Source organism: Astyanax mexicanus, chromosome 14 (assembly GCF_023375975.1).
Source record: "Astyanax mexicanus isolate ESR-SI-001 chromosome 14, AstMex3_surface, whole genome shotgun sequence".
Classification (NCBI taxonomy): domain Eukaryota; kingdom Metazoa; phylum Chordata; class Actinopteri; order Characiformes; family Acestrorhamphidae; genus Astyanax; species Astyanax mexicanus.
The window spans coordinates 11469829-11495040 of NC_064421.1; the positions used below are offsets into that span (position 1 = coordinate 11469829).

A 25212-nucleotide genomic window follows, 5' to 3' on the forward strand; every position below is an offset into this window, starting at 1 on the left:
CGCTAGCCTCGCTCGAATACCCCCGCGCTTACCCCGCTTCTGCCTTCTCGCCTGCCGCCTGTGGCGCTTCCATTGTGGGCGAGCTGCAGCGGTGGGGGTCGGTGGGGGTGCGGGTGTCCGGAGCACGCCGCAGACTCGCAGTTCTTCTCGGAGTCCGCGGTTTAACTCCAAAAGTGAGTTTCTACCGACTCCAAGCAGAAACTCACGGCTGTAGGTGCGCTTCAGGACGTGAACGCACGACAAAGACGAACAAAAACACTGCGACTTACGAGACAAAAAACACGAAAACGCTGTTTCCTCGGAAGAGAGAGTAGCCGCTGCATGTGCATGTGCCGCCATCTTGGATTAAGATTTCATAGCATTCCCTCAAGGTACGAAAGTTCATTTCTATCGACATTTTTATCTTTACTTAGTTGAGTAGTTCTTTCCATTATATGGATTAGAACATTATTCAAACAGGTTATGAATAATTTGATGAAATTTGCTCATCTTGAAATTTGTGTACAGGTCTAGATGTCTTTCTTTGAAGATCTTAGCTAGATTGTTAAGTTTGAGGTCTTTCCTACTAAACTCCACCATACTTTTTGCATGCATAACTTCACAAGAAACTGTATTGCTTTTTAGGCTTTCGGGACTAAAATATCTCCAAACAAACAAAATCCTTCACTCGGCGACAGTGTTACTGTGGGTTAAGATGGGTAAAATGTGGACTGGAATCTGGACTGATGATGACTTATGTTATGTAATGTCTTGGTGGGTTTGTAATTGAACTATGTTGATACTGAAATGGAACTACAGTTGCAAGAAAAAGTATGTTATCCCAGTTGGGATTACTTGGATTTCTGCATAAATTGGTCTTTACATTTTTTCTAATCTTCATTTAAGTCACAACAATAGACAAACACTGTCTGCTTAAACTAATACCACACAAAAAATATTTGTTTGCATGGTTATATTGAACACAACATGCTGATATTCACAGTGCAGGGTGGAAAAAGTGTGTGAACCCTTACTTTAATGACTTTTCTAAAAGCTAGTTGGAGCCATGAGTCAGCCAACCTAGAGTCCAATCAATGTGATGAGATTGGATGTGTTGGTTAAAGATGCCCTTCCCTATAATAAACACTCACCAGTTTTGAGTTTTCTGTTCTTAAGAAGCATTGCTTGATGTGAATCATGCCTCACACAACAGAGCTCAAGAATTGTTGATTTGCATGAAGCTGGAAAGGGTTAAAAAAGTATCTCTAAAAGTCCTGATGTCCATGTGTTCACAGTAAGACAGACGTTTTACAAATGGAGAAAGTTCAGCACTGTTGCTACTCTCCCTAGATGTGGTCGTCCTGTATCTATCTATCTAATTTGCTCCTTCTTAGGTAGATAAATGATGATGAAAGAGGCAGTAGGAGTGTGAGAGCGATTCTGACCTCTACACTGTGAAATGTTTACAGGTCTTAGCAGCTCTTTAACCTCGGCCACAACCAACCACACAGTACAATTATCAGCTGATGGACTGTATAAATTCTTCTGCCCTCAGTTTGAATGCTGCCCACCAGGCAGGACCCCCAGCGCAGAAAAAACATCATTAGTTTCACTCGCACGTGTCCGTCAAATCTCTCTACTCCAGGCAAGGTGGACTCTCTATGTGAATCCCATTAAAAAAAGCAACCCATACAAACCACGCTGGCAAACACAAACCCCAGCGAACCCCCTCACCACCGGAGCGGAGCCGGACGCGGCCGCAATCAGAGAGAGAACACAAACAGCCAGCCCGAGCTAACCAATCAGCGGAGCCTCGGTGGACGCTTCACCTTTTCATGCCTTTTCATGCTTTTATATCAACCAGCTGCCGCCTCCTGGACTCTGCACGCATGATCGAAAATCAATGTGCAATCATACATGGTCTAATCCCCACGTGAGTGGCGGCAAACTGGCCACATGCAAGCGATATGGCCTCTGACAGAAACACGGAATAAAAGAGAAAGAGCGTAAATGTCAGCGGGGGTTAGGCTCATTTTCATCTGGTTTTAAATTCCACTTAATCATGCTGGAACAAAAAAAAAATGGATTGTGAGAGCAGATCATTTTACATTTAAAGGGCTTGTCCCATGTAAAAAAAAAGATTTTTTTTCTTTAATTGCTTAAAGAAACAATATATTTGAACACAAATTTAAGATTATAGAACTGATAACATGTAAGAGTAACATGTACAGTATTGATTTAAAGGGTCTCACTTTTGGCCAGCTATCAACCACACACTCCACAGCTTGATTTTAGGATGTGTCTATTTAGGAGTGTATTTGGTATCGAAAGGAAACTAAACTCCATTAGTTAATTAAAAACTCCAGCAGTCTGATCCACTCGTACCACTCGTAGGGATGGACATGGTCAGCAACAATACTCAGGTAAGATGTGGCGTTGACACAATGCTTAATTGGTACTAATGGACCAAAAGTGTGGCAGGAAAATATTCCCCACACCATTACTGCACCACCACCAGCATAAACCGTTGATACAAGGCAGGATGGATCCATACTTTTATGTTGTTGACGCCAAAGTCTGACTCTACCATCCACCAGAATGTCGCAGCAGAAATCATCATAGACTCATCAGACCAGGTAGCGTTTTTCCAATCTTCTATTTGTCCAATTTTGATGAGTCTGTGTGAATTTGAGCCTCAGTTTCCTCAAGTTCTTAGCTGTAGGAGTTGCTCCCGGTGTTCTGCAGCTGTAGCTCATCATCTGCCTCAAGGTTGGACGTGTTGTGCTGATGTTCAGAAATGCTCTTCTGCAGACCTCGGTTGTAACAAGTGGTTATTTGAGTTACTGTTGTCGTTCTATCAGCTGGAACCAGACTGGCCATTCTCCATTCTCTGACCTCTGGCACCAACAAGGCGATGGCGCCCACAGAACTGCAGAACGGTATCCGCTCACTGGATATTTTCTCTTTTTCAGATCATTCTCTGTAAACCCTAGAGATGGTTGTGTATGAAAATCCCAGTAGATCAGCAGTTTCTGAAATACTCAGACCAGCCCAACTGGCACCAACAACCCATGCCACGTTCAAAATCACTTAAATCACCTTTCTTCCCCATTTCTGATGCTCGGTTTGAACTGCAGCATGTCACCTTGGCCATGTCTACATGCCTAAATGCATTGAGTTGCTGCCATGTGATTGGCTGATTCAACATTTGCATTAATGAGCAGTTGGACAGGTGTGCCTAATGAAGTGGCCGGTGAGTCATAATGTTATGCTCAGTCATAAGGCAGTGGATTTAATCTAGAAGAAGCTTGTGAATAGCTTACAAATCACTTGGTGATTTGAATATGGATAATCAGAATGATCTTGGCCCCTTGTGTAACCTAAAGTGATTATCTGTAGCATTATTGTCATTTTATCCTGTAGAATTTCTATGATCCATAGGCTATCCTTACTCCAGACCCCAATAGCAAGAGCTTAGTAGATATGGGAGACGTGGGTATTGGTCCCTAAGTCCTGCTATCAATAAGCCAGCACTTTAACCACTGATCCCAACACTGTGCTTAGATCGGGCTGGCTAGTCAATAGAAGAAGACTAGAAACCTGTTTTTTTATGTATTTGCTACATTTGAGCGTTTTTACCAAAGAAATCGGAGGAAATTACATCCTAAAGGACTAATATGTATTGCAATTTCTGTATTAACTCAGGATGTGTCATTAAATATATAGAAAACATGCCCACTCCTTAGTCCAATTTCCACAAACCGGGTTGGCAGGTACAGAACACAACAGCATTGCTTTGGATTCTTCTAACAAAAGCTGACTATAAGAAATGTCTTTAATAGACAGAGACGTTTGAAAGCCTAGAGCCAAGAAGGACTCTTAGATGTACAGTATGCTGACCTTGCAAATTTTCTTCTAAACAAGTAAGCAGTGAGTTTCAGCTAAGGTTAGCTAACCGTATCTAGTTAATTATTTCAAACCAGTAGAAGGAAAGGGCATTTTAAGTAACCAACATCAACATTTTTAGTGCGTATTCTGCATTAAAATTCAGTGGTTTAAGGCAGGGAGTATTTGATATACAAGTAAAGTGTTCCAGACTAGTGCTGGATAACACTGTCACACCTCAACACACTAATGTGAACTGCTATTAGTCATGACATCCAACCAACATAACAGAAATACATATAAGCAAGAAACCTAAAGTTGTATAGCTGTATTTTAATTCAATTTAGCTGTGAATATGATTATACATTGCCATTACAAAAGTTGCCAAAGAACTCATCTTTCATGAAGTTTAAGTAAAGTTTTCAACCTGGCAACCCGTGCAGGAGCTTTGCGTTCAGCGAGACAGTAGACACCATAGACTATTCTTGAAACAAATTTAAAGATTTGCTAAATGAGGAACTCTTAAAATGAAAGCTTTAAAAAAAAAAAGGTAAAACTTTCTATGAATCAGGTACCTATAAAGCATTATAAATGCATTCATAAAGCTTCATAAACCATTCATGATGCTTCATAACACTTGACATAAGCCTTTCTAACTATACATAAATGTTTATAATCTCAAACATAAAACGTTATAACACCACTGTATAAAGCTTTATATCACAAAGCGATATAATGCATTATAAAATATTTGCATTCGCTGTTCTTAATAGTATTGGTGAGACCTGTTTCATAAAGCTTAATAGCAGCTTAGCCAATCAGCTTTGCCTCCTGCCCTGCCTCTAAACCCATACATCACCCAGAGGTGAGAGTTGAGTCAGCAAAACTCAGGGAGTTTAGTGCCCCTTTCCGACACTGTTTTATTTTTTTATTTTCCTGTCCTTCTTTTCCTTTGGTCCCATTGGCTGCCTGAGAATCTAGCTCCGCCACCCCCCCCCCCCCCCCCTTGCCTTCTATGCTTGGCAGGATCTGCGAGGGTTCAGTTCTTGGGTTGACAGAAGACCTTAAACTTATAATAATTGTTATCCATCACCATATTGATTGATTTCTATCCTTCTTTCACACACCTCACGTTTCCCGTGAACTCCACTGGAGATGCTTTAGAGCTGTTTTCAGTGCGTGACGTCCTTAAGGAATGAAAGATAATCTCACTCGAACGTCACATATCACAAGTGGACCTCGAGTGAAGGAAAAAAAATAAAAAAGTGAATGAAAAATAAGAAAAAAGTAGGCTATGGCCTCTTTAAAGGAGTCCCTTATGCTTTGCTCGTGGTGTGCAGCATTCAGAGCTGACTTTAAGACAGTGGCACTTCCTTCTGCCTAGTGTCGAAGCCCATTTCTCCACCTCGGTAATGATCTAAGCCAGCGTCCCTCCCCGCCATCTGTTCTTCAGTCACCCTGTAAAAACACTCCCTGGGCCCCCGAGACTGAGAGATGCCCGGGAATTAATGTCCCATGATCAGGCCCGCCGCTTCTCCGGCTCGCCTTTTCCGTTCCTGATTCCCACTCATGCAAATGGAGCTGCCCAGTGAGGACTCTATAGGGCTGTCATTAACACCGCTAAGCATACTAATGCGGCTAATCGGCATGCCCGGGGCACCCGCAGGGAGAGAGCAAGCCGCAATATGGTCACCTGTGTGTGCAGGTTAGTCCTGCGCTCTGCGTGTCACTCGGCCCACACACTGGAGTAAATTGCTCATATAAGGGAGGGAGATAGAAAGAAAAGAAAAGAGAAAAAAAACAATCTGTTCAATAAAGTGTGGTATTAAAGGCTGGAGGGCATGTGCGACCATGCTTTAGCTGAATAAACAACTAAATAAATCTTATCAAAGAGAGAACAAAATATAGGTAAACTTATAGGTAGAACTTGAACTAAATCACCTCAACTCCGTACAGAGTGTCAGGGTTGACGCAGGAGCAGGAAGAGGACACGACAAAGCAAATGCAAATGCAAATAAGTTTACAAAATGAGAACGAATAACCAAACAGGAATATATACAATAAATAAATATACAAAACAGATTAGACTGGGAACGAAGGGAACTAAGGAAAAGCATCAACCAAACAGACGTAAAGACGCACAAGAACCAACAAAGAGAACGGAAACACACAGACTATAAATACAGACGGACAAGGACAGGAAACAGGAAACACCTGGGACTAGGGGGTGGAGCTAAAAAAAAAAACAGAACAGGTGAGCAACAGGAGAGGAGACACAGAATACACAGGGTACATACAGAGGTTAAATAAACACAAAGAAACACGAGCACAGAAGGGAGACGACAGAGAACAGGGCAAAAACGTGACACAGAGGCTGTTTCTGTGCATTTTATTGCTATGTAAAAAGTAAAAAAAAAAAGTATAGCTTATTAAGGAAAAAAAAATATTATCATAGTAAACAGAATTCTGTTTTAAAATGTATATATTGTGGTTGACAGAAACATGCTAAAAATGGTCCTATGTGCTATGTAGAGTACAATGGGTTTTGATTGATCTCAAACTAAAGGGGTTATGAAATGATAGGCAAGTGAATAGAAGCTGTGGTTTGAAAGGGTTAAAATGACTGTATATTTCTTAAATTGTAAAAATAAAATTAGTTATGAATCTCATTCTGAAGAAACAATTTAACTATTGGCAACAGAAACAAAATATCTGCAATATACTTAAGATCTTAAGCTCTGTTAGCATGAGGTCTCATTGGAAAGCCCATAATGTCCTCTTGTCAGTACAGTATGAATTATAATATTAATAAAAATAAAATGGTCCCTGGAAACACAATATCTTAAAGTATTTGGTACAGTATTTGGGGAGGGGGGTTATCTTAAAGGACTTATTTATATTACATTTTCTCTACTAACTCAGAATATATATATATATAATTTATCAGACATTAGGAATGCCCATTCCCCAGTCCTGGTTCTACAAACCAGGATGGAAGGTATGGAACACACCAGCAGGCAAACCCAGTATGAGGCACGCTTAGAATCCTTTACCTCCATATGAGGTAAATATTGAAAATGTGTTTAATAGATGAATACATACGATAGCTTAGAGCTTAGAAGAAGGACTCTTAAACGTATGTCGATCTGGCAAATTTTCTTCTAAACAAGTAAGCACTGAGCTTCAGCTAAGGTAATTAGTAGTTAGTATTAGCTTTAGTTAACTACTATAAAGTATGGACATTTTTAGCATGGCTAAAGCTAAAAAAATCATATGGAACATTTTATTTAAAAAAATACATTTTGATTGACACATAGTTCCAATCACACTGCACTCTAAAAAACAGAGGTACGATATGAGTACTTTTTTGTACTCAGAGGTACACTCTTCATAATTGTACCCTCAAAGGTACAATATTGGTCTTTACAGGGTCATATTTGTTCCCTCTGAAGTACAAAGTAATTTCTAACAGCAATAAGTACAAATTTGTACCATTTAACCAGCCAAAGGGTACATTCAGTATTCTGTATCACTGTACTAATAAACAATATATATTTTAATTGCACATTTTTTATTTGAAAGCCAGACAATTTTGGATCATCAAGTTTTTGAGCCATATTTAGTTGATGATTATGTTTATAATCTTTATAATCTACACTGGCACAAAATACATGGTTAAAAAAAAGGACTTTCACTGAAAGGTGCTTTTTTGTACCTCAATATAAGGTACAGCCCCAGCGATTTGTACCCTTTTAAGTACAAATCTGTACTTACTTTTCTTAGTGTTTGGACAAAATGAATTGCCAGTAAGCCAACATTATAATTGCTGTGTTTTTCTCTTCTTCTCCAAGTTAGCAATCTGATTTTGTCTTAAAGTGGTGGGCAAAAAACATATGTAACTAACAAGAAATAGAAGCTAAAGCCTTGGTCCATTATTGCAGTAATCCCACTTCTGACATGCCTCTTGGGAACATGGTGGCTTTGAGGTTAAAGTCCTAGGATATTTATCACAAGCTTGTGGGTTCAATACTCATGTCTGCTAAGCTGCTACTGAAACAAGATGTCTTCAATTTCACACATATGATTAAAGAGTGTCTCAAAAACTGCAGAATTACAGATTTAGCTTTAGCTTTAATATCTTTTGTACACATTTTATGAATTCAAAATATAGCTCATGTCCACTGGTATCACTATTCTGCCAATCACACACACACTCACATGGCTTGAAGAAAAATTGAGAAAACAATGTTACTACAGATACATTCATCCCACTTTTCTGTGTTATGGGGCTTCTAAAACAGAAATGAAGAGATGGAAACTGGAACAGATGGATTTAGAAACAGTAAGACCTGTACCTGTAACTGTGATCCAAGGATGATGTGGTAAAAAAGACTTAAAATCAAGCTGCTTTGCCATCAGCAGCCGGAGTCTGAGAGAGCACAATTGGTCTTGCTCTTTCGGGGTGGGTAGATCACTCTGATTGTCATTGGCTGATGTATTGTCAAAAGGCATGCAGCCTGCTGTGGGCATTGCTAGTGATAGAGAGAGTCCATATAAATGGGAATTAGGTCATTGGCCTTCCAAATTGGGCAGAAAACAGAATGAACAAAGGGTGAATTAATGCCTTTGTTCTGTGTTTAACTGACATGATCTATGCATTGTTAATGTATTACCTCTATTACCTTCTTATTCATGGTAACTAATGCATTCATTCATGTTAGTCAGTCAACACTTAATGTAAAGTGTTACCAAAATGAATTTCTTTAGAATTACAGAAATGTATAATTTGTTTGGTTATTTATTGGCAAAAAAAAGTCAAAAACTATTATATAGGGTCGCCATGTTTTGATTTTCAAAAAAGAGGACACTGGGGAGACTGAATCGACATGTGAGAGACACTGGAGACACACTAAATATGCAAAACTCTGGACATTTTACACAGTTTAGAAGTCCAAGCTGGCCGCTCTTTCCACAACCCAAAACGAGGACATGGGCAGTACAATATACAATTGACAAGAAAACCCCCACAACTGTCCAAATATCAGAAGTTAGAAGGGATTTGGGTCCCACTTTATAATAATTGTCCCTAAGTACTATGTAGTTACACAGTAACAATCCATGTAACTACAGTGTAACTACTGATGAAGTACACAATGTTACAGATTAACTACAGAGGTACAGGTTATGTAATGAAGGATAATTTTGACTTGTGTAAGTACACATGTGTACCAGGGTGAGTGTACTTACACAAGTAATAGAGCAAGTGTACTTACACATGTGTAACAACGTGTGTGTACTCAATCAGCCCTAATTACATACTAGACAATAGCTGTTGGATAAGTTTATACTCAACTTATCACACACACACACACACACAAACACACACTATTACACATGTGTAAGTACACACATATTGTTACACATGTGTAAGTACACTTCCTCTATCACTTGTGTAAGTACACTCACCCTGGTACACATGTGTACTTACACAAGTCAAAATTAACCTTAATACACGTGTGTAATTACATAACCTATACCTCTGTAGTTAATCTGTAACAATGTGTACTTCATCAGTAGTTACACTGTAGTTACATGAATTGTTACCGTGTAACTACATAGTACTTAGGGACACTTATTATAAAGTGGGACCGGGATTTGAATGAGAAACATATATAGTAAAACCTTTCTTATGATGTCATACAATTAAAATATGTAATACATGTATTTTACAGGGTAGCCATGTTTTGGTTTTCAAAAAAGAGGAAACTGTAGAGATATGTGGGAGACACTGGAGACACATAATGCAAAATTTTGGACATTTTACACAGTCAAGAAATCTTAGATACACCTAAGCCTAATTTATTATTATAATTTATAATATAATAATATACTACTACTACTACTACTACTACTACTACTACTAATAATAATAATAATAATAATAATAATAATAATAATAATAAATAATATAATAATAATAATAATAATAATAATAATAATAATAATATTTCCCATGTCCTCTTTTTGGGATGCGATAATTATAACAAAGGCTGAATTAATGGTAATGTTTTTATGTAGACTTACTGTAAAACCACAAAATTACAATTATTTTTCTTAGAATTGCAGAAATTGATTATTTGTTTGGTTATTTATTGACAAAAACTCCAAAACTGTTTGAAGTTAGAAGGAATTTGGATGAGAAATGTATATAAAACCTTTCATATGATGCCATGATGCCACAACTATAGGGTATAATTTTATAGGGTAGCCATGTTTTGGTTCTCAAAAAAGAGAACACTGAAGAGACCCACGGGACATGCAAGAGACACTGGGGATACACTAAATATGCTAAATTCTGGACATTTTACCATTTTTCCACATTCCAAAAAGAGGACATGTCCAGGAAAAGGAGGATATAGTTACAATATTTACATACAGCATGTTTTCTTATGGAAATATCCTGAAACTGATGAATAATTAAGATTTAAACAGGTAACAGGGAGAGCTATGAGCGAATTACAATCCCCCAGCTGTACTGCCAGTAAACCCCGGCACGCCCCCTTCCCTGGACCAGCGCTCCCCAGGCAGAGTAGCCCTGCCACAGTCAATCACATCCCACTGATCTGGTCCCTCCTCCCTCAGCCCTCATCCAGTGACAGCCACACGCCGACACGTCCCCAGAGACAGGAGGCACGCCGGCATAAAGAAAAGGTAAATAGCCCTGGCATTTCCGCGCTTCACATTCATCAAACTTCTCATCTTCCATTTCCCCTGGTGTATAAACGCTGGACGCTGGAGTCTTTCACCGCCGTCTCACCGCATAGCAACCCGTGCAGCGGCGGGGCGGGGTAGCGCGCGCATATATTTTAATTTCCGACGCTCTAGGGTGTGTTTAAACGCTTTTGCACACTGCTGACGGATTTCCTGGCCGGGCTGTCTTCATCCAGATAAAGCTGTGTAACCTTAAAAGAAAGAAAAAACCCAAACTATTTTATCTCTCCTAAGGTAAATCAATGTTGCGCTTATGTGTGACTAATCTCCTCCTATAAGGTTAATACAGTGGCCTTTAAAGCTGATATGAATATTCAGCGGCTGGAAAGAGGAAACTCTGAAACTCGAAAGCAAACCTGCCTGCTATTTTATCTTTTATCTTTTTTTCACGAGTTACACTCAGTATATTAACCCTCCTGTTACGATCAACTGTGAGGAACAGCAGTAATGTATCCAGGTCAAACTAACCCACGTTTAACCCTTGTGTGGTGTTCGGGTCTGTGGGACCCGTTTTCATTTTTCATCAAATGATACTAAAAAAATCTTTTTTTCTAACTCAAACTCATTGGCATTGGCTCATTTTTTGTGAAAAACATATATCAAAACACATTTTCGATAAACACACATTGTACCCCCCCCCCCCTTATATTACATACAGTATGTTTGGCCAAGGGCTAATAAACATTGCTTCATTTGTAAATTTGAAACTAAACACATTTTCTACTCATATCTTGAGTTTAATTCATTTTCTTTTACATTTTATTAAAAAACTAATAAAAAAAAAGTGTAGCACTTTTTGAAAGAAATGTAACATAAGAAAGGTAAAGGGCAAATAATAACCATGTAAGCTGTTTATATTGCTTGCAATTTAGGTGAAGCAAGCATGTGTAAAGCATTTTAATGTAGAATTGCTTAATTTATATATATATATATATATATATATATATATTTACCAAATTGAAAGCCTCTGGAATATAATCAAGAGGAGGATGGATGATCACAAGCCATCAAACCAAGCTGAACTGCTTGAATTTTTGCACCAGGAGTAAAGGCATAAAGTTATCCAAAAGCAGTGTGTAAGACTGGTGGAGGAGAACATGCCAAGATGCATGAAAACTGAGATTAAAAACCAGGGTTATTCCACCAAATGTTGATTTCCGAACTCTTTATGAATGAAAACTTTATGAGTATGAACTTGTTTTCTTTGCATTAATTGAGGTCTGAAAGCTTTGCATCTTTTTTTGTTATTTCAGCCATTTCTCATTTTCTACAAATAAATATTCTACTTAATTTGGATTTTTGGCGAAATCTGAGGAATTTCTTCCTGTATTTATGCATTGGTTAGAAACTGGTAAGTCTGATCCACAGCATAACAGGAGGAGAATTAAGCATTTAGATCTGTTTCCAGAGAAAATCCGCAGTAGGCCAGCGACCAGACCGGTTCCGCTTTGAGATAAAGGTCTTGTTTTGCGTGATCCATCCTGTGATGTATTCCCGATGTTTATAATCTTGATGAATATGACTATTTCGCAACGTTCCCTGATTTCTTCCCCCCGCCGCTGCATGTGCAAGGACAACAAGAGAGAGCTGCGAGGGAAACAGCGAGAGGTGACTGGATTGAAAGCCGAGAGGAATTGCTCCATTTTCCTTTGAAGTGCTTGAGCAGTGCCTGAAGAGCATGTAATTCCCAAACCTTCTCCGCAACCTGACTGTATAATGAGACTTTGTTAACATACATATCTCTCACAGATGCTGCACGCCGCGCACACACGCCGCCTCCATTACGCTGATGTCCTAGTGCACCTCAATAAACCCTTATCTAGCTTCTGATAACGTCTTCCTTGATGTGTTGAGATGAGATGAGATGAAACCAAGCCGTTCTAATCTTTTGTCTACTGGTGAAAGGCATTCATCTTGGATGCAATTCTCTTGCAACATGGGAACAACTATGGTTGGTGTGCATCAGTTGGTGTGAATTATATATATATATATATATATATATATATATTTATTTTTTTTTTTAACATATATACAGTAGACTGTAGACTACATAAATAGTAGAAAACCCACCTGCTAGTAAGCTACTTTTTCCATCAGAAAGTAAAAAGCACACGAAAGGCTAATCGCTGCTAGCTTCTGCCTGTTAGCCTACAGCTTTAGCAGTTAAAACAAACACGTTAACTCAAATTATCCATCACATATTTACACTCTGGATGTTTTAATAACTTTTTAACTCTCTTATTAACATTTTAAGCTCCTTACAAAACAGAAATACCCACTGATTTACTTATAATCTGTCTTTATCTGGTTTTATCTGAACTCACTGGATCTTCTCCTGCACAGCACATACGAACAGCACAAAAAATTAGTTCAAATTAATGAATCTTTTGAACTAATCTTTTTAGTGAATTTTTAGTGATTCTAATCATTCAGTTCATCTAAAAGAGCTGCTGTGCCCGTCACTACTAGCTTCTGTAAAGAATGAACCAACTCCAAATAGCGGGTTTTTGTAGTCCTTGTAGAACTGTTGGAACTACATACAGGTCGGAAAGCAGGTCGCAGTTCTGGAAAGCAGGTCGCAGTTCTCAAAAGAAGCGCAGTTCTCGCGAGCGTTGGTCGTGGCCACCTAGGAAAACTTACAGAGTCTGGTTTGAGCACAGACACAAGAGCACCGCTATTCCTCCTATTACACCTCAATGGAGCACTGCTGTAAGTTTAAAGCTGTAATTTTACTTCTTTAAAAAGTTCAATAATCAAGGAAATCTTACCTAGTGTGCCTTTAATATAGTGGGTACCCCTTCTGCAACCAAGCCACCCTCACCAAGGCCGACCGACACTTAGACAAATATTACAATAATTATATATTCTCTGTCTTGACTTAGTTATATGGACTTAATACACACCAACAGCCCACAAATACAACTACAAACAACAAAAGTATACAATAAACCACAACAATCAGTGCTTAATTTCCCTACAAGTACAGCCGTTCAACAAAGATCACTCATTTGTATGCCTGTATACAGTACGCCAGGGCAGCCACAACATTAAGTACACAAAAAAACACACCAGTCAGGTGGCCTTTTATTTTGAATTAGGTTCACGTTGAAGGGCAGCCTTTAAAAAGGCTTTTTAATATGATGTGACACAATATCACATGTTTCATTTGCAGTCGCAATTCCATGATAGTTAGATAGTTAACTATTTAACTAATTCAGCATGCGCTCCGTTTTACGACTAACCAATGCGTAGCCCCTTCATCAGAGCGCTGCTGAGAAGGGGTTAGACAGCCATGGCCCCGCCCCCGTACTGAAAATCATGAATCTGATTGGTTAGACTGATCTGTTCTTCGACTTTGCTAAAAGCCTCATTACTACACCCTTCAAAAAATCTGTAGAATGGCCACGCAGGCACACATAGGGGGCAGAAGCCATTTTAAAAAGCTTTTTTTTTGATTGGTTAAAACTGCTGTCAATCAGATAAGATAATCCTATAGCAACTGAAAAACACAATGCGACTAATACTTGGAATTAGTTGCTTTTTTATTTGGGTTAATTTATAAAATAAATGCTTACACTTACAATAACTATTATATACAGGGGTTGGACGATGAAACTGAAACTCCTGGTTTCAACCACAATAATGTATTGTCCCGACGGACAGTTCTGGTGGAAACAGGAGAGTTGAGGTGCACATTGAATTCTGCCGTGATTTGATCAGCCGTGGTTTTATGTTTTTTGGATACAATCCGGGTTAGCACCCGAACATCCCTTTCAGACAGCTTCCTCTTACAGCGTCCACAGTTAATCCTGTTGGATGTGGTTGGTCCTTCTTGGTGGTATGCTGAGATTACCCTGGATACTGTGGCTCTTGATACATCACAAAGACTTACTGTCTTGATCACAGATGTTTCAGCAAGACATGCACCAACAATTTGTCCTCTTTTGAACTCTGGTGTGTCACCCATAATGTTGTGTGCATTGTAATATTTTGAGCAAAACTGTGCTCTTACCCTGCTAATTGAACCTTCACACTCTTTACGGTCTTACTGGTGCAATGTGCGATTAATGAAGATTGGCCACCAGGCTGCTCCAATTTAGCCATGAACCCTCCCACACTAAAATGACAGGTGTTTCAGTTTCATGGTCCAACCCCTGTAGGGCTTCACTGCACACCACTGGTGTAAATCGCATGAAGAGAAGAATAAAAAAAAAAAAGACCAGCAAAAGTTGTAATAAATGTTTATCTCTGCCTTCCTACCTTCTTCCCAGCCTTGAGAACTTCCTCCCGTGGTCTCCATTCCTCCATGATCTTCTGCCCAGGAGTCCTCTGCTGATGTTATACTCCATGCAAACTCTGGGTGGTAACCTTCTGAGCCGAGGCCACAGGACTTTCCTTTAGAAGAGCAATCCAAACCTGACAAAAAAATAAATAAATAAATAAAAAAGACAGACAGTAGACAGTGAGGAGCATTCCCAAGGACTCAAGCTAATACCGAATGACAGACAAGAGGTAAAAGCCTGAAATTAGCTGAAATCCATTATTTATTAGTGCTAGACAATGCCAGAGCTGTTGAATATTTGAGCAGTCTCCACTTCCAAGTTCCATCACGGCCTGAATCCAGTCTACCACGCCGAGAAACGTGAAATAATAAAAACTCCTCTTTCGGGACAGACTTTATTTCTGTAGATCTGTATTGTTGAAGCAACCAGTTGTGAAGGACACTCCACCAGGATTAACTTCACCAACACGACAAAAGCTAACTCAGTTCATTTCTATTTTACATGCTTGACATTGGGAAGGAATGCAAGGGATAATAGGAAGTACTTTTGGACGGCAGTGCAGAGCGAATCACAGAATCAAACACATTCCACTCCATTCACTCCCAAAATGTGTTTTCACTCAGTGTTGCAGAAGAAATGAAACACTATTCTTTCAGCCTGCTAGATATTTGCTAGCTATTCTGTACTGTATTTCATACAGAAGCCTCATATTTATTGGAATTGTTAAGAAGTACTTGAAGACAAGGGTGCTAAAATGGGCCCTGATGGAAAACAAAAGCTACATATCAGTATATGTTCTTTTTTTTTGTTGAGTTTGATTACTTACCACACCTCAAATACCTCTTTACATCCTACTTAGTGGAATATTCATGTCATCATGAGGTACAGGGGTTGGACAATGAAACTGAAACACCTGCTTTTAGACCACAATAATTTATTATCCCGATTTGGGCAGTCGTGGTTTTATGATTTTTGGATACAATCCGGGTTAGCACCCGAACATCCCTTTCAGACAGCTTCCTCTTACAGCGTCCACAGTTAATCCTGTTGGATGTGGTTGGTCCTTCTTGGTGGTATGCTGACATTACCCTGGATACCGTGGCTCTTGATACATCACAAAAAACTTGCTGTCTTGGTCACAGATGCGCCAGCAAGACGTGCACCAACAATTTGTCCTCTTTTATACTCTGGTATGTCACCCATAATGTTGTGTGCATTGCAATATTGAACCTTCACACTCTGCTCTTACTGGTGCAATGTGCAATTAATGGAGATTGGTCACCAGGCTGCTCCAATTTAGCCATGAACCCTCCCACACTAAAATGACAGGTGTTTCAGTTTCATTGTCCAACCCCTGTACATGGCTGTTCATGAAAGTGTCTTTGTCTCTGTGTGGATTAAGAAAAATGTATTAAAAATGAAGGTAGGGAAAATCTCTTCTTTTAAAAATATATGGATATGTATGGATAATGGAGGAAAGCAGCGGCAATGGCTCAAGAAAAGACTATAAAAGGAGAACAGATTAGATGTTGTTCTCTACAGAAACCAAAAATATGTTTATTTTATTTATTTATTTATTTTTGATGCATTTTTATAAGAAGATAGAGAAGACAAAGAAGAAGAAGAAGAAGAAGAAGAAGAAGAAGAAGAAGAAGAGTAAACACTAACATTCCACAAGTTTGCTCTACTGTTGGCTTAAGTAGTGAACTCTTTGGCAGTCATCTTCCTTTACATTTATGTTTTATATTTTTGGTAGAAATTCAAGAAATTGACAAATATATCATGCCTAGTGCTGCTTTAACCTGCAGGAGATGTGTGTTTCGGGTCTCCTGCACTGAATGCGGATGTGGTTTATACCCAGAGTCACTCCCTCTAGCCATTCTAGAGATGCTGCCAAGCACAATCATTACCACATTGCCACACTGAGATGTCCAATGGCTTCTATGACTATTATTTTACACGAATCATTTTTTGACACTGTGTGGATTGAGAAGCGTTAAATACTTATATACTCGCACAACTTCAGAAACTGAATGTCTTCGCCGTCTGGCACCCAATGTCACTCAACGCCCACCAATATTAGAAGCTGCTTTACTGGTAGCTTCAGTAGCGGTAGTAGTACAGGTGCATCTAAAGAAATAGAATATAATTGAAAATGTACTTTATTTCAGTGGTCTACAGTGTTTTAAGTGTTTGTATCTTTTATTGTTGACGATTATGTCTTAGGGCCAATAGAAACTCGAAAATCAGTACCTCAGGAAATTTGAATATTTTATAAGACCAATTGGTCTTATTTAATAGTCCTGCTGGAAAATGAAATCCGCATCTCCATAAAAGTTGTCAGCATTCTCTGACAGCGATTTGAGTCTCTAACATTTTTAGTACAAGTTTAATACTTAATAATTGTGTTAGAAAAGTGAGTTTTGACAAAGATTTCATTATGCATTAGTTATTAAATACTTTACTGCTGCTGGTGGTGCGATAATTATTTACAGTGAAACGAAACCTTTTCGGCGGCGCCCGCTGTGCCCGCTGTGCCCCGCGCCCGCACTTAATTTCTCCTCTGCTCTAACTGCACTGATAGGACTAGTCGTTCTCCTCCTGTGGTTTTGTGTCTCTGACTGGTTTCTTTGAAATGGCTCGCACGCTCCCTGTGTTACATTCCTGCCACACATTTCTCTGCCGTATTCAGCGGAGTGTTAAAAGTGCCAGTGGGATTCAGCTGTTTATCAGAGGATTGTGGGTTGAAACCCCAGGTGGCGTACGGATGTGTGTTCGTTTCTGTTACTGCCTTGTAAAGTGTGTGTGTGCGGCAATGTGGCAGTGTGGCAGTGTGTGTGTGTGTGTTGTGTGCATGGTGTAATTATTCTTCACTCAGTAAGTGTGCAGGGTAGTACATTTTTCTTGCTTCATCAATTATTTGCCAGCGCTGAGGAGTTTATAGAGCTTTGCATTCATCCTTCCCGCTGCATAAGTAGGGCATTAAAGCACTCGAGTGAAGCCAGAAACCCCCTGCAGAGGTCAAAGCAGGTAAGAACTCGCGTTAAAACACGGAAAGTTTGGAGGTGCATTAGTCTTCGCCGTCCTCGGGATGAAGAGACACTGTGTGTTTATGCATGGACAGATATCTGAAGAGCTTATGACGTTTCTAGCTCGTCTTTTGTCTCAGACTCTTTGTCTCTGCCTTAACCCTTTGAACTCTAGGCTGTTTTTTTTTGTCAGTTTCTCTTTCAGGTCTTATAACACAGTAATTATATGAGACAGTCACATGCCCTGAGCTCTTTTACTCTAGAAGTCATACGGCTTCTTAAAAATATAATCATTTAAAATGTAAATCGAAGCAGAATTGTTATATTTTCCTGGAACTTTTACTTATTTTTGAATGTATAAACTTTAAATATATTCACACCTAAGATATATTTTCAAAAATGGTTAGACTAGAGTGTTTATGAGTTAAAAGCATAAGAATATTGATGATATTGAGTTCATTACATGGATTATTAATTATTACTTTGACAAAATACATGGAGAAACAGCATCAGGCTGTTATTTTATTATCTTGATAATCACACCTCTAGGATATATGTAGATTACTAAAAAACTGACACTCAGAGCAGCCTATGCCTTTCAGTATTTTCAGTATCAGGACACACAAAGAAAACTATTTTTTGTCTAAATAAATATAAAAAAAATGTTTAGTGCAAAATAACTACTTAGTAAAAATAAAAAATAAAGTAAAATAAAAACTATGTAAAGTAGTGCGCAACCATACCTAGCTTTAGTTTGAGTTAAGCACAGGTAGTTTCACACTTTTTCTGTGGACACTTTTGAGTCTGATTTTTACTGATATTATTTTTTTGGTTTGAAACATCATATAAATATGTTTGAAGCACTAAAGGTAAATAATATCGGTTGGGGAAGAAGATCTTACTTTTTAGGTGTTTTTCTCTCAATGGGTTTCGTGTAGATTTAGCTTTACCACACTGGGATGTTATCACTATTTTTAGAAAGAGTAAGCTCCGCCCTTTCTAACCATATATGGATTATGTTTATGTGTGAAGGGATTCTTGAGTTATTAAGCTAAGAAAACACAAAGGTGTGATTTTGGAGGGAAAATCCGTCCGTAGGGTTCTAAGGGTTAACTGTCTATAGGCATATCAGCCGACATCCCTTGAATTGATCTAGGTCATATTAAAAAAAGACAAGCTCTCTGCCTAATGAGCTGCTCTTGAAACATCCACCGCATCGAGCACTTTTTTAATCTTGCATGACCAAACACTACTGGATGACGAGTCTGCTTTTAAAACCCATTTAAGACCAGTCCCTCTACTTACTGACTGCAAATGAAGCAGCTGTGATTGAAAGACTTTGTCATTTCCAAGAGAAAGGAGACGGAAAAAAAGGGAGATAATGGTCCTAAAACAACACAAGGGAGCTTCCTGTCGTCACAGGTCATTTTCAAGGATGTAATGACAGTGCAATCCATTCAAATACCAAAATAAAAGGCATATGTTAGAATGAGAGGGCACTATTCCCAGAGCTAGTGGGATTTACAGCTAATCATTGATAGTTTTTTTGCAGACAAAAATGATGCAGTGACCTTGTGAGTTGGGTTGTGTTGCTAATGCTTCCAAAAACAGAGATAGGTACCCCTATTTAGAATGCATATGTCTATGATTAAGTACAGTCATATGAAAAAGTTTGGGCACCCCTATTAATCTTAATAATTTTTAGTTCTAAAATGCACTTTGCGCAAGGAGAAGCTGTATGGGAGAGTGATGCGAAAGAAGCCATTTCTGCAAGAACGCCACAAACAGAGTCGCCTGCCGTGTGCTTTTACTTTTGCATACCTCAGGCAACTCTGTTTGTGGCGTGCTTACAGAAATGGCTTCTTTCGCATCACTCTCCCATACGGCTTCTCCTTGTTCAAAGTGCGCTGTATTGTTGACCGATGCACAGTGACACCATCTGCAGCAAGATGATGCTGCAGCTCTTTGGAGGTGGTCTGTGGATTGTCCTTGACTGTTCTCACCATTCTTCTTCTCTGCCTTCCTGATATTTTTCTTGGCCTGCCACTTCTGGGCTTAACAAGATCTGTCCCTGTGGTCTTCCATTTCCTTACTACGTTCCTCACAGTGGAAACTGACAGGTTAAATCTCTGAGACAACTTTTTGTATCCTCCCCCTGAACAACTATGTTGAACAATCTTTGTTTTTAGATCATTTGAGAGTTGTTTTGATGAGCCCATGATGCCACTCTTCAGAGGAGATTCCAATAGGAGAACAACTTGCTATTGGCCACCATAAATACCTTTTCTCATGATTGGATACACAAGGCTATGAAGTTCAAAGCTCAATGAGGTTACCAAACCAATTTTGTGCTTCAGTAAGTCAGTAAAAAGTAGTTAGGAGTATTCAAATCAATAAAATGATAAGGGTGCCCATACTTTTGCACCGGTCAATTTTTGGTTTAATGCATATTGCACATTTTCTGTTAGTACAATAAAGCTCATTTCAATCCTGAAATATTACTGTGTCCATCAGTTATTAGATATATCAAACTGAAATGGCTGTTGCAAACACCCAAATATTTAGAACTAAAAATGATTAAGATTATTGGGGTGCCTAAACTTTTTCATATGACTGTACAAATACAGAGCATCCCAACTTTCCTCTGCTTTCTGTAATAACTACACTAATAACACTTGCTTAATACATCAACCGATGCTAATTATACAGTCGCTCTTTAGAACAACTGTGGCTTTCAGCCTGAAGCTGGTGTCGTCAGACGGTGCCCAACCTTCTTTGGATGTTTCGACCCTTAACCGCTACACCCTCCAGTTGGCGGGTCAGCAGTGGTGGCCAGGTCACTGCCCTCCAGCTCCAGGCTTCCAGCCCCCCTCCTCCCTTTTAAACCAAAGCCAACAAGAGGCTCTTTCTGCTGCCTCCCCAATCCTGCGTATAGCTATTTTACGTTCCTTGCCTGATATGCCAAGTGACGTGAGAAGTGACCATACAGACTGTGCCGGGAACCCTCTACACCCCACCTCCACTGGAAACAACCATGCTTGCCACCCTTTCTCTCTACACTCCATGACAAGTTCTTGATATTTTGACCTCTTTCTCTCATGAGCCTCATCACAGCCTTCTTCCCAGGGGACAGTTAATTCCACAAGGATGATCTTCATTGCTTGCTCTGACCAGATGACTATATCAGGCCTCAGAGTGGTCTGCACAATGGATGGGAAAGTCAGCTTTCGTCCCAGGACAACTTCCATCTCCCATCCTCGTGTTCCTTGAAGAATGTTGGGTCTAGTCTTCCTTGAAGAAAATGACTGCTCCCCTGCCCTGATGAACTGCAATTTTGGTGCTTGTGGCTTGTGTGTTTGTGGTTTTTACCTAGCCTGCTCCAAGATGTCTGCGATCACTCTGAGGACCTGGTCATGCCGCCACCTATATCTCCCCTGTGTCAGAGCTGTTTGACACCCAGCCAAGATATGGGAGAGCGTGCCCGTCTTCCCGCACAGCTTGCATAATGGATCCACCCTCAGTCCCCACCTAGCAAGGTTCACTGGTGATGGAAGTGTGTCGTAAACAGACCTCAAGAGGAAACTTATGCGGAATGGCTCCAGCCTCCAGAGTTCAGTCCATGAGACTCTCCTTTTAGGCAGGTCCCATTTGGTCCATGTTCCCTGGGTTGCTAGTTCGACAGCTTTCGCCTTCCGTGTCTCCTCTACTTGACGACGCACTTCATCCTGGACCAGCTCTCTCCTCTGCTGCACACTTGCCTTCCCCCACTGGATGAACCGGGAAGTTCCTAATCCCTGCCGCCCTGTGCAGACATTGCCAATGATGTCCCTTAGCTCCAAAGAACTTTCAGCCTGCCTGATTGCAGCATCTGCTGCCCACTTACGGCCTGCTCTTGTTGTGACCCCGGCATTTCGGACTTGCTCATCTCTAGAGTCTCGGAGGATCATTGCCACTCTGCACTTGGCCACCTTAAACTCCTCTACCACAGATGAAAGTGGAAGTTGAAGCTGCCCTGACCGGATATACAGCCCCACTGCTGTAAAACTGGGTGGGATACCGAGCCACCGCCTCAGATGTTTATTCACTCTTTTCTCCACGCCCTCCACAATAGTCATTGGAATCTCATAGACTGTAAGTAACCACATCAGCCTTGGTAGAAGCCCATGCTGGTAAATCCAAGACTTAAATTTGCCTGGTAGCCCCGACACCTCAATCCTCCTCAGCCACTCATCTGCCTGTTTTTCAGTGCTAGAGATGTTATTCCTATCACTGAGGGTGTCATCATACCACTTTCCCAGGCATTTGATAGGATTCTCTTGGATTGTTGGGATCTCTTCACCTTGGATCTGGAGTCTGACTGCATTAGTCAATCTCCCCCTCCTTATAACCATACTCCGCGACTTCCTGGGCTTGAAGGTCATCCTAGCCCACGATGCCACAGCACCAAGTGTTTTCAGAATCCACCTTGCCTGCACATGAGTATCTGTTGTTATTGTAAGGTCATCCATGAATCCTCTCAGTGGGGGTTGCCTGGCCCCTGCTGCTGTCACTGGTCCCTTGGCCTCTGCTGCTGCTGCTGTAATAAGGAGATTCATCCCCATGATGAACAGGATGGGGGAGACTGTACATCCTGTTACAATCCCCTTCTCCAGTGCTTGCCATGCGGTGGTAAAATGTGTGGTCCGGAACCGCATCTTGAATGACCCCAGATAACTGCTGATCATGTGCCTGATTTTATCCGGGATGTGGTAGTGATCCATTGCCTTATTGATGAGGCTATGTGGCATAGACCCATACGCATTAGCGAGGTCCAGCCAAACAACAGTCAGGTTTCCCTTATTCCTCTTTGCTTCCTGGATTAAATGGCTGAGAATAGTGGTGTGCTCCATACACCCAGAGAATTCTGGTATCCCACCCTTCTGGATTGAGGTGTCTACATAGCTGTTCTCTATCATGTAGGTTGTCATCCGCCTTGCTAAGACTGAGAAGAAGATCTTAGCTTCCACACTCAAAAGGGAGATGGTACGAAACTGGCTGACATCGGAAGATCCCTTCTCTTTCGGCACAAAACAGCCCTCTGCAATCCTCCAGGATGCTGGTATGTTGCCTTTTGCCCACACTTTCCGGAGAAGCTTCCATAGTCTACGTAGCAAAAGTGGGCATTTCTTATAGATTTTATAGGGCAGGCCACTCGGTCCAGGGGCTGATGCTGTCCTTGCCTTCTTCACCACCTCTGATACTTCCTTCCAGGTTGGCTCTCTAATCTCCAGATGTTTTGCAGGGGGATCTAAGGACTTCCTCAACCTCCTCTTTGGAGCTGCTCAATGCTCCTGATCTAGCTTCCCCTAACAGAGTCTTGGTAAACCTGTAGGGGTCTTTGATGAACTGAGACCTCTTGACTTCTCTCTCCTTCCTATGTTTCCGTGTCTGCTCCGCCTTCCTCAGCCTGCGCAGCCGGTCTCGGAGTCCAGATGTAAGGTCTTTGATCCCCTCTTTTTCTTCTTGTGCAGCACTCCTAAACCTCCTGGAGAGGATGTTTAACTCTTTCCTCAAGCTCTTTATCTCCTTTTCTCTCCGATTGAGCTGCATCTCCTTTGGGCTGATGGTCTTCCTGTCCTCGATCCCAAACCGCTCCCTGGCCATGTTATATGTTATTGCTGCCATTGTCTCGATTTTCCGCTCTACTGTACCGGCCAAAGCAACTTCGAGGATCTTATCCAGATCTTTGTCCAGCTGCTGCCACTCCTTGTTGCTGCTCATTCTGGGCCATTTCACCCTTTCTTTCACAGGTTGGGGTTGTCGGGAGGCATCAGATTGGACCATTGTATGGTTCTGGGGTGAAACCGTTGCCAAGAGATCCCCAGCACTTTGGGGTGCTTCCTGTCTGGGGAACTCCTGCGTCTGACGCGGTGTTGCCACCCTGCGCTGCAACGGATTTGCCTCTTCTCCACACTTGGTCCTGGCTTGATGTATCTTAAGCCCTTTGATGTTCTTACATCAGTACTGTACTTTTACGTTCACTACTTCAGCACTGCACTTTTCAACAAACTACTTAGTACTTCTAAGTAAGTGTGGAGCTTAATAAACACTTCAACTTCCCCTCAAGTCATTTTTTTAAAAGCGTATTTGTACTGTTACTCAAGTTTTGGTCTCTAGTACTTTATTTCCTGTTTGGTTGTTTGTTGGTTCACATGGACATTTCTAGACAGATGCCATTCATCATGATCTACGACATCTATGACATCTTACTGGTACACAAATGACACCACCGTCACCATCAGTCTTCATTAGCTAATTTGCTTCACCTAACCGCGGGCATGCTGTATAGCTGTGTTCTCTGGAATGATGGTTCTCCATCCAATACTTCTGGATGGGAATTTGAGTTGTGGAGTTAGTGATGAATGAGACGAGATGATAATCATTCAACATTCTGACTCACTAATGCACTTGAAATTGAGAGCAATCAAATCCTCACAGCAGTGTTCCAAATCTAGTGGACCAATACCAATAATACCAATAACACCAATACCAATTTGATAGGAATACTTCCTCTGCTAAATCACACAAACATGTTGTGCCAACAGTAACAAATCCATGGACCTGCACCATTTTAACTGTTCAGACTGGTGAATTGGTGGTTTAATGGTTTGATTAATTTGTATTTCCAATTAAAACCAATTAATAACCACAACTAATTGAACCATATTCTGTTGACAACTCCCAGCATAATAATGTCATAATCAAGTCCTAAAGCAAAAGTGGTTTCAAACAAGAGAGAACGTTCATTATTCATTATTGTTCAGTGGCCTCCCCAGTCATTGAATCTGAATCTTCCCAGATATGAATGCACCTAAATCTGGCATCAATCACCTTTTGGATGTGGTAGCAAAGTTGTAGAAAAAAAGGGATGTTGGATATTTCTGGAAAATCTAAAGGAATTGTGTGACTCAATCCTGTGAATACAGACCTGAATCTTGATGAAACTTGATGCTATGAAGTATTAAGCTATTAATCTGTTCTAAATGCAAAGATATAGGTTCTACCCAATGTACAGCTCTGGAAAAAAAAATGACTACTTAAAAATGATGAGTTTCTTTGATTTGACCAAATTAAGAACCTCTGGAATATAGTCAAGAGGAAGATGGATGATCACAAGCCATCAAACCAACAAGCTGAACTGCTTGAATTTTTGCAACAGGAGTGGAATAAAGTCATCCAAAAGCAGTGTGTAAGACTGGTGGAGGAGAACATGCCAAGATACATGA

At 40.3% G+C, this 25212-nt stretch overlaps 1 protein-coding gene across 1 annotated transcript in view; it reads right to left on the reverse strand.

Annotated features, from left to right (window-relative positions):
• The window catches only part of alk (ALK receptor tyrosine kinase), a 797750-nt gene that overhangs the window by 447627 nt on the left and 324911 nt on the right, over nucleotides 1–25212 (reverse strand). Inside the window, exon 3 of the mRNA XM_049464193.1 lies at nucleotides 14896–15051. Coding sequence (XP_049320150.1) covers nucleotides 14896–15051 — 156 coding nt within the window. The remainder of the gene's footprint in view (nucleotides 1–14895; nucleotides 15052–25212) is intronic.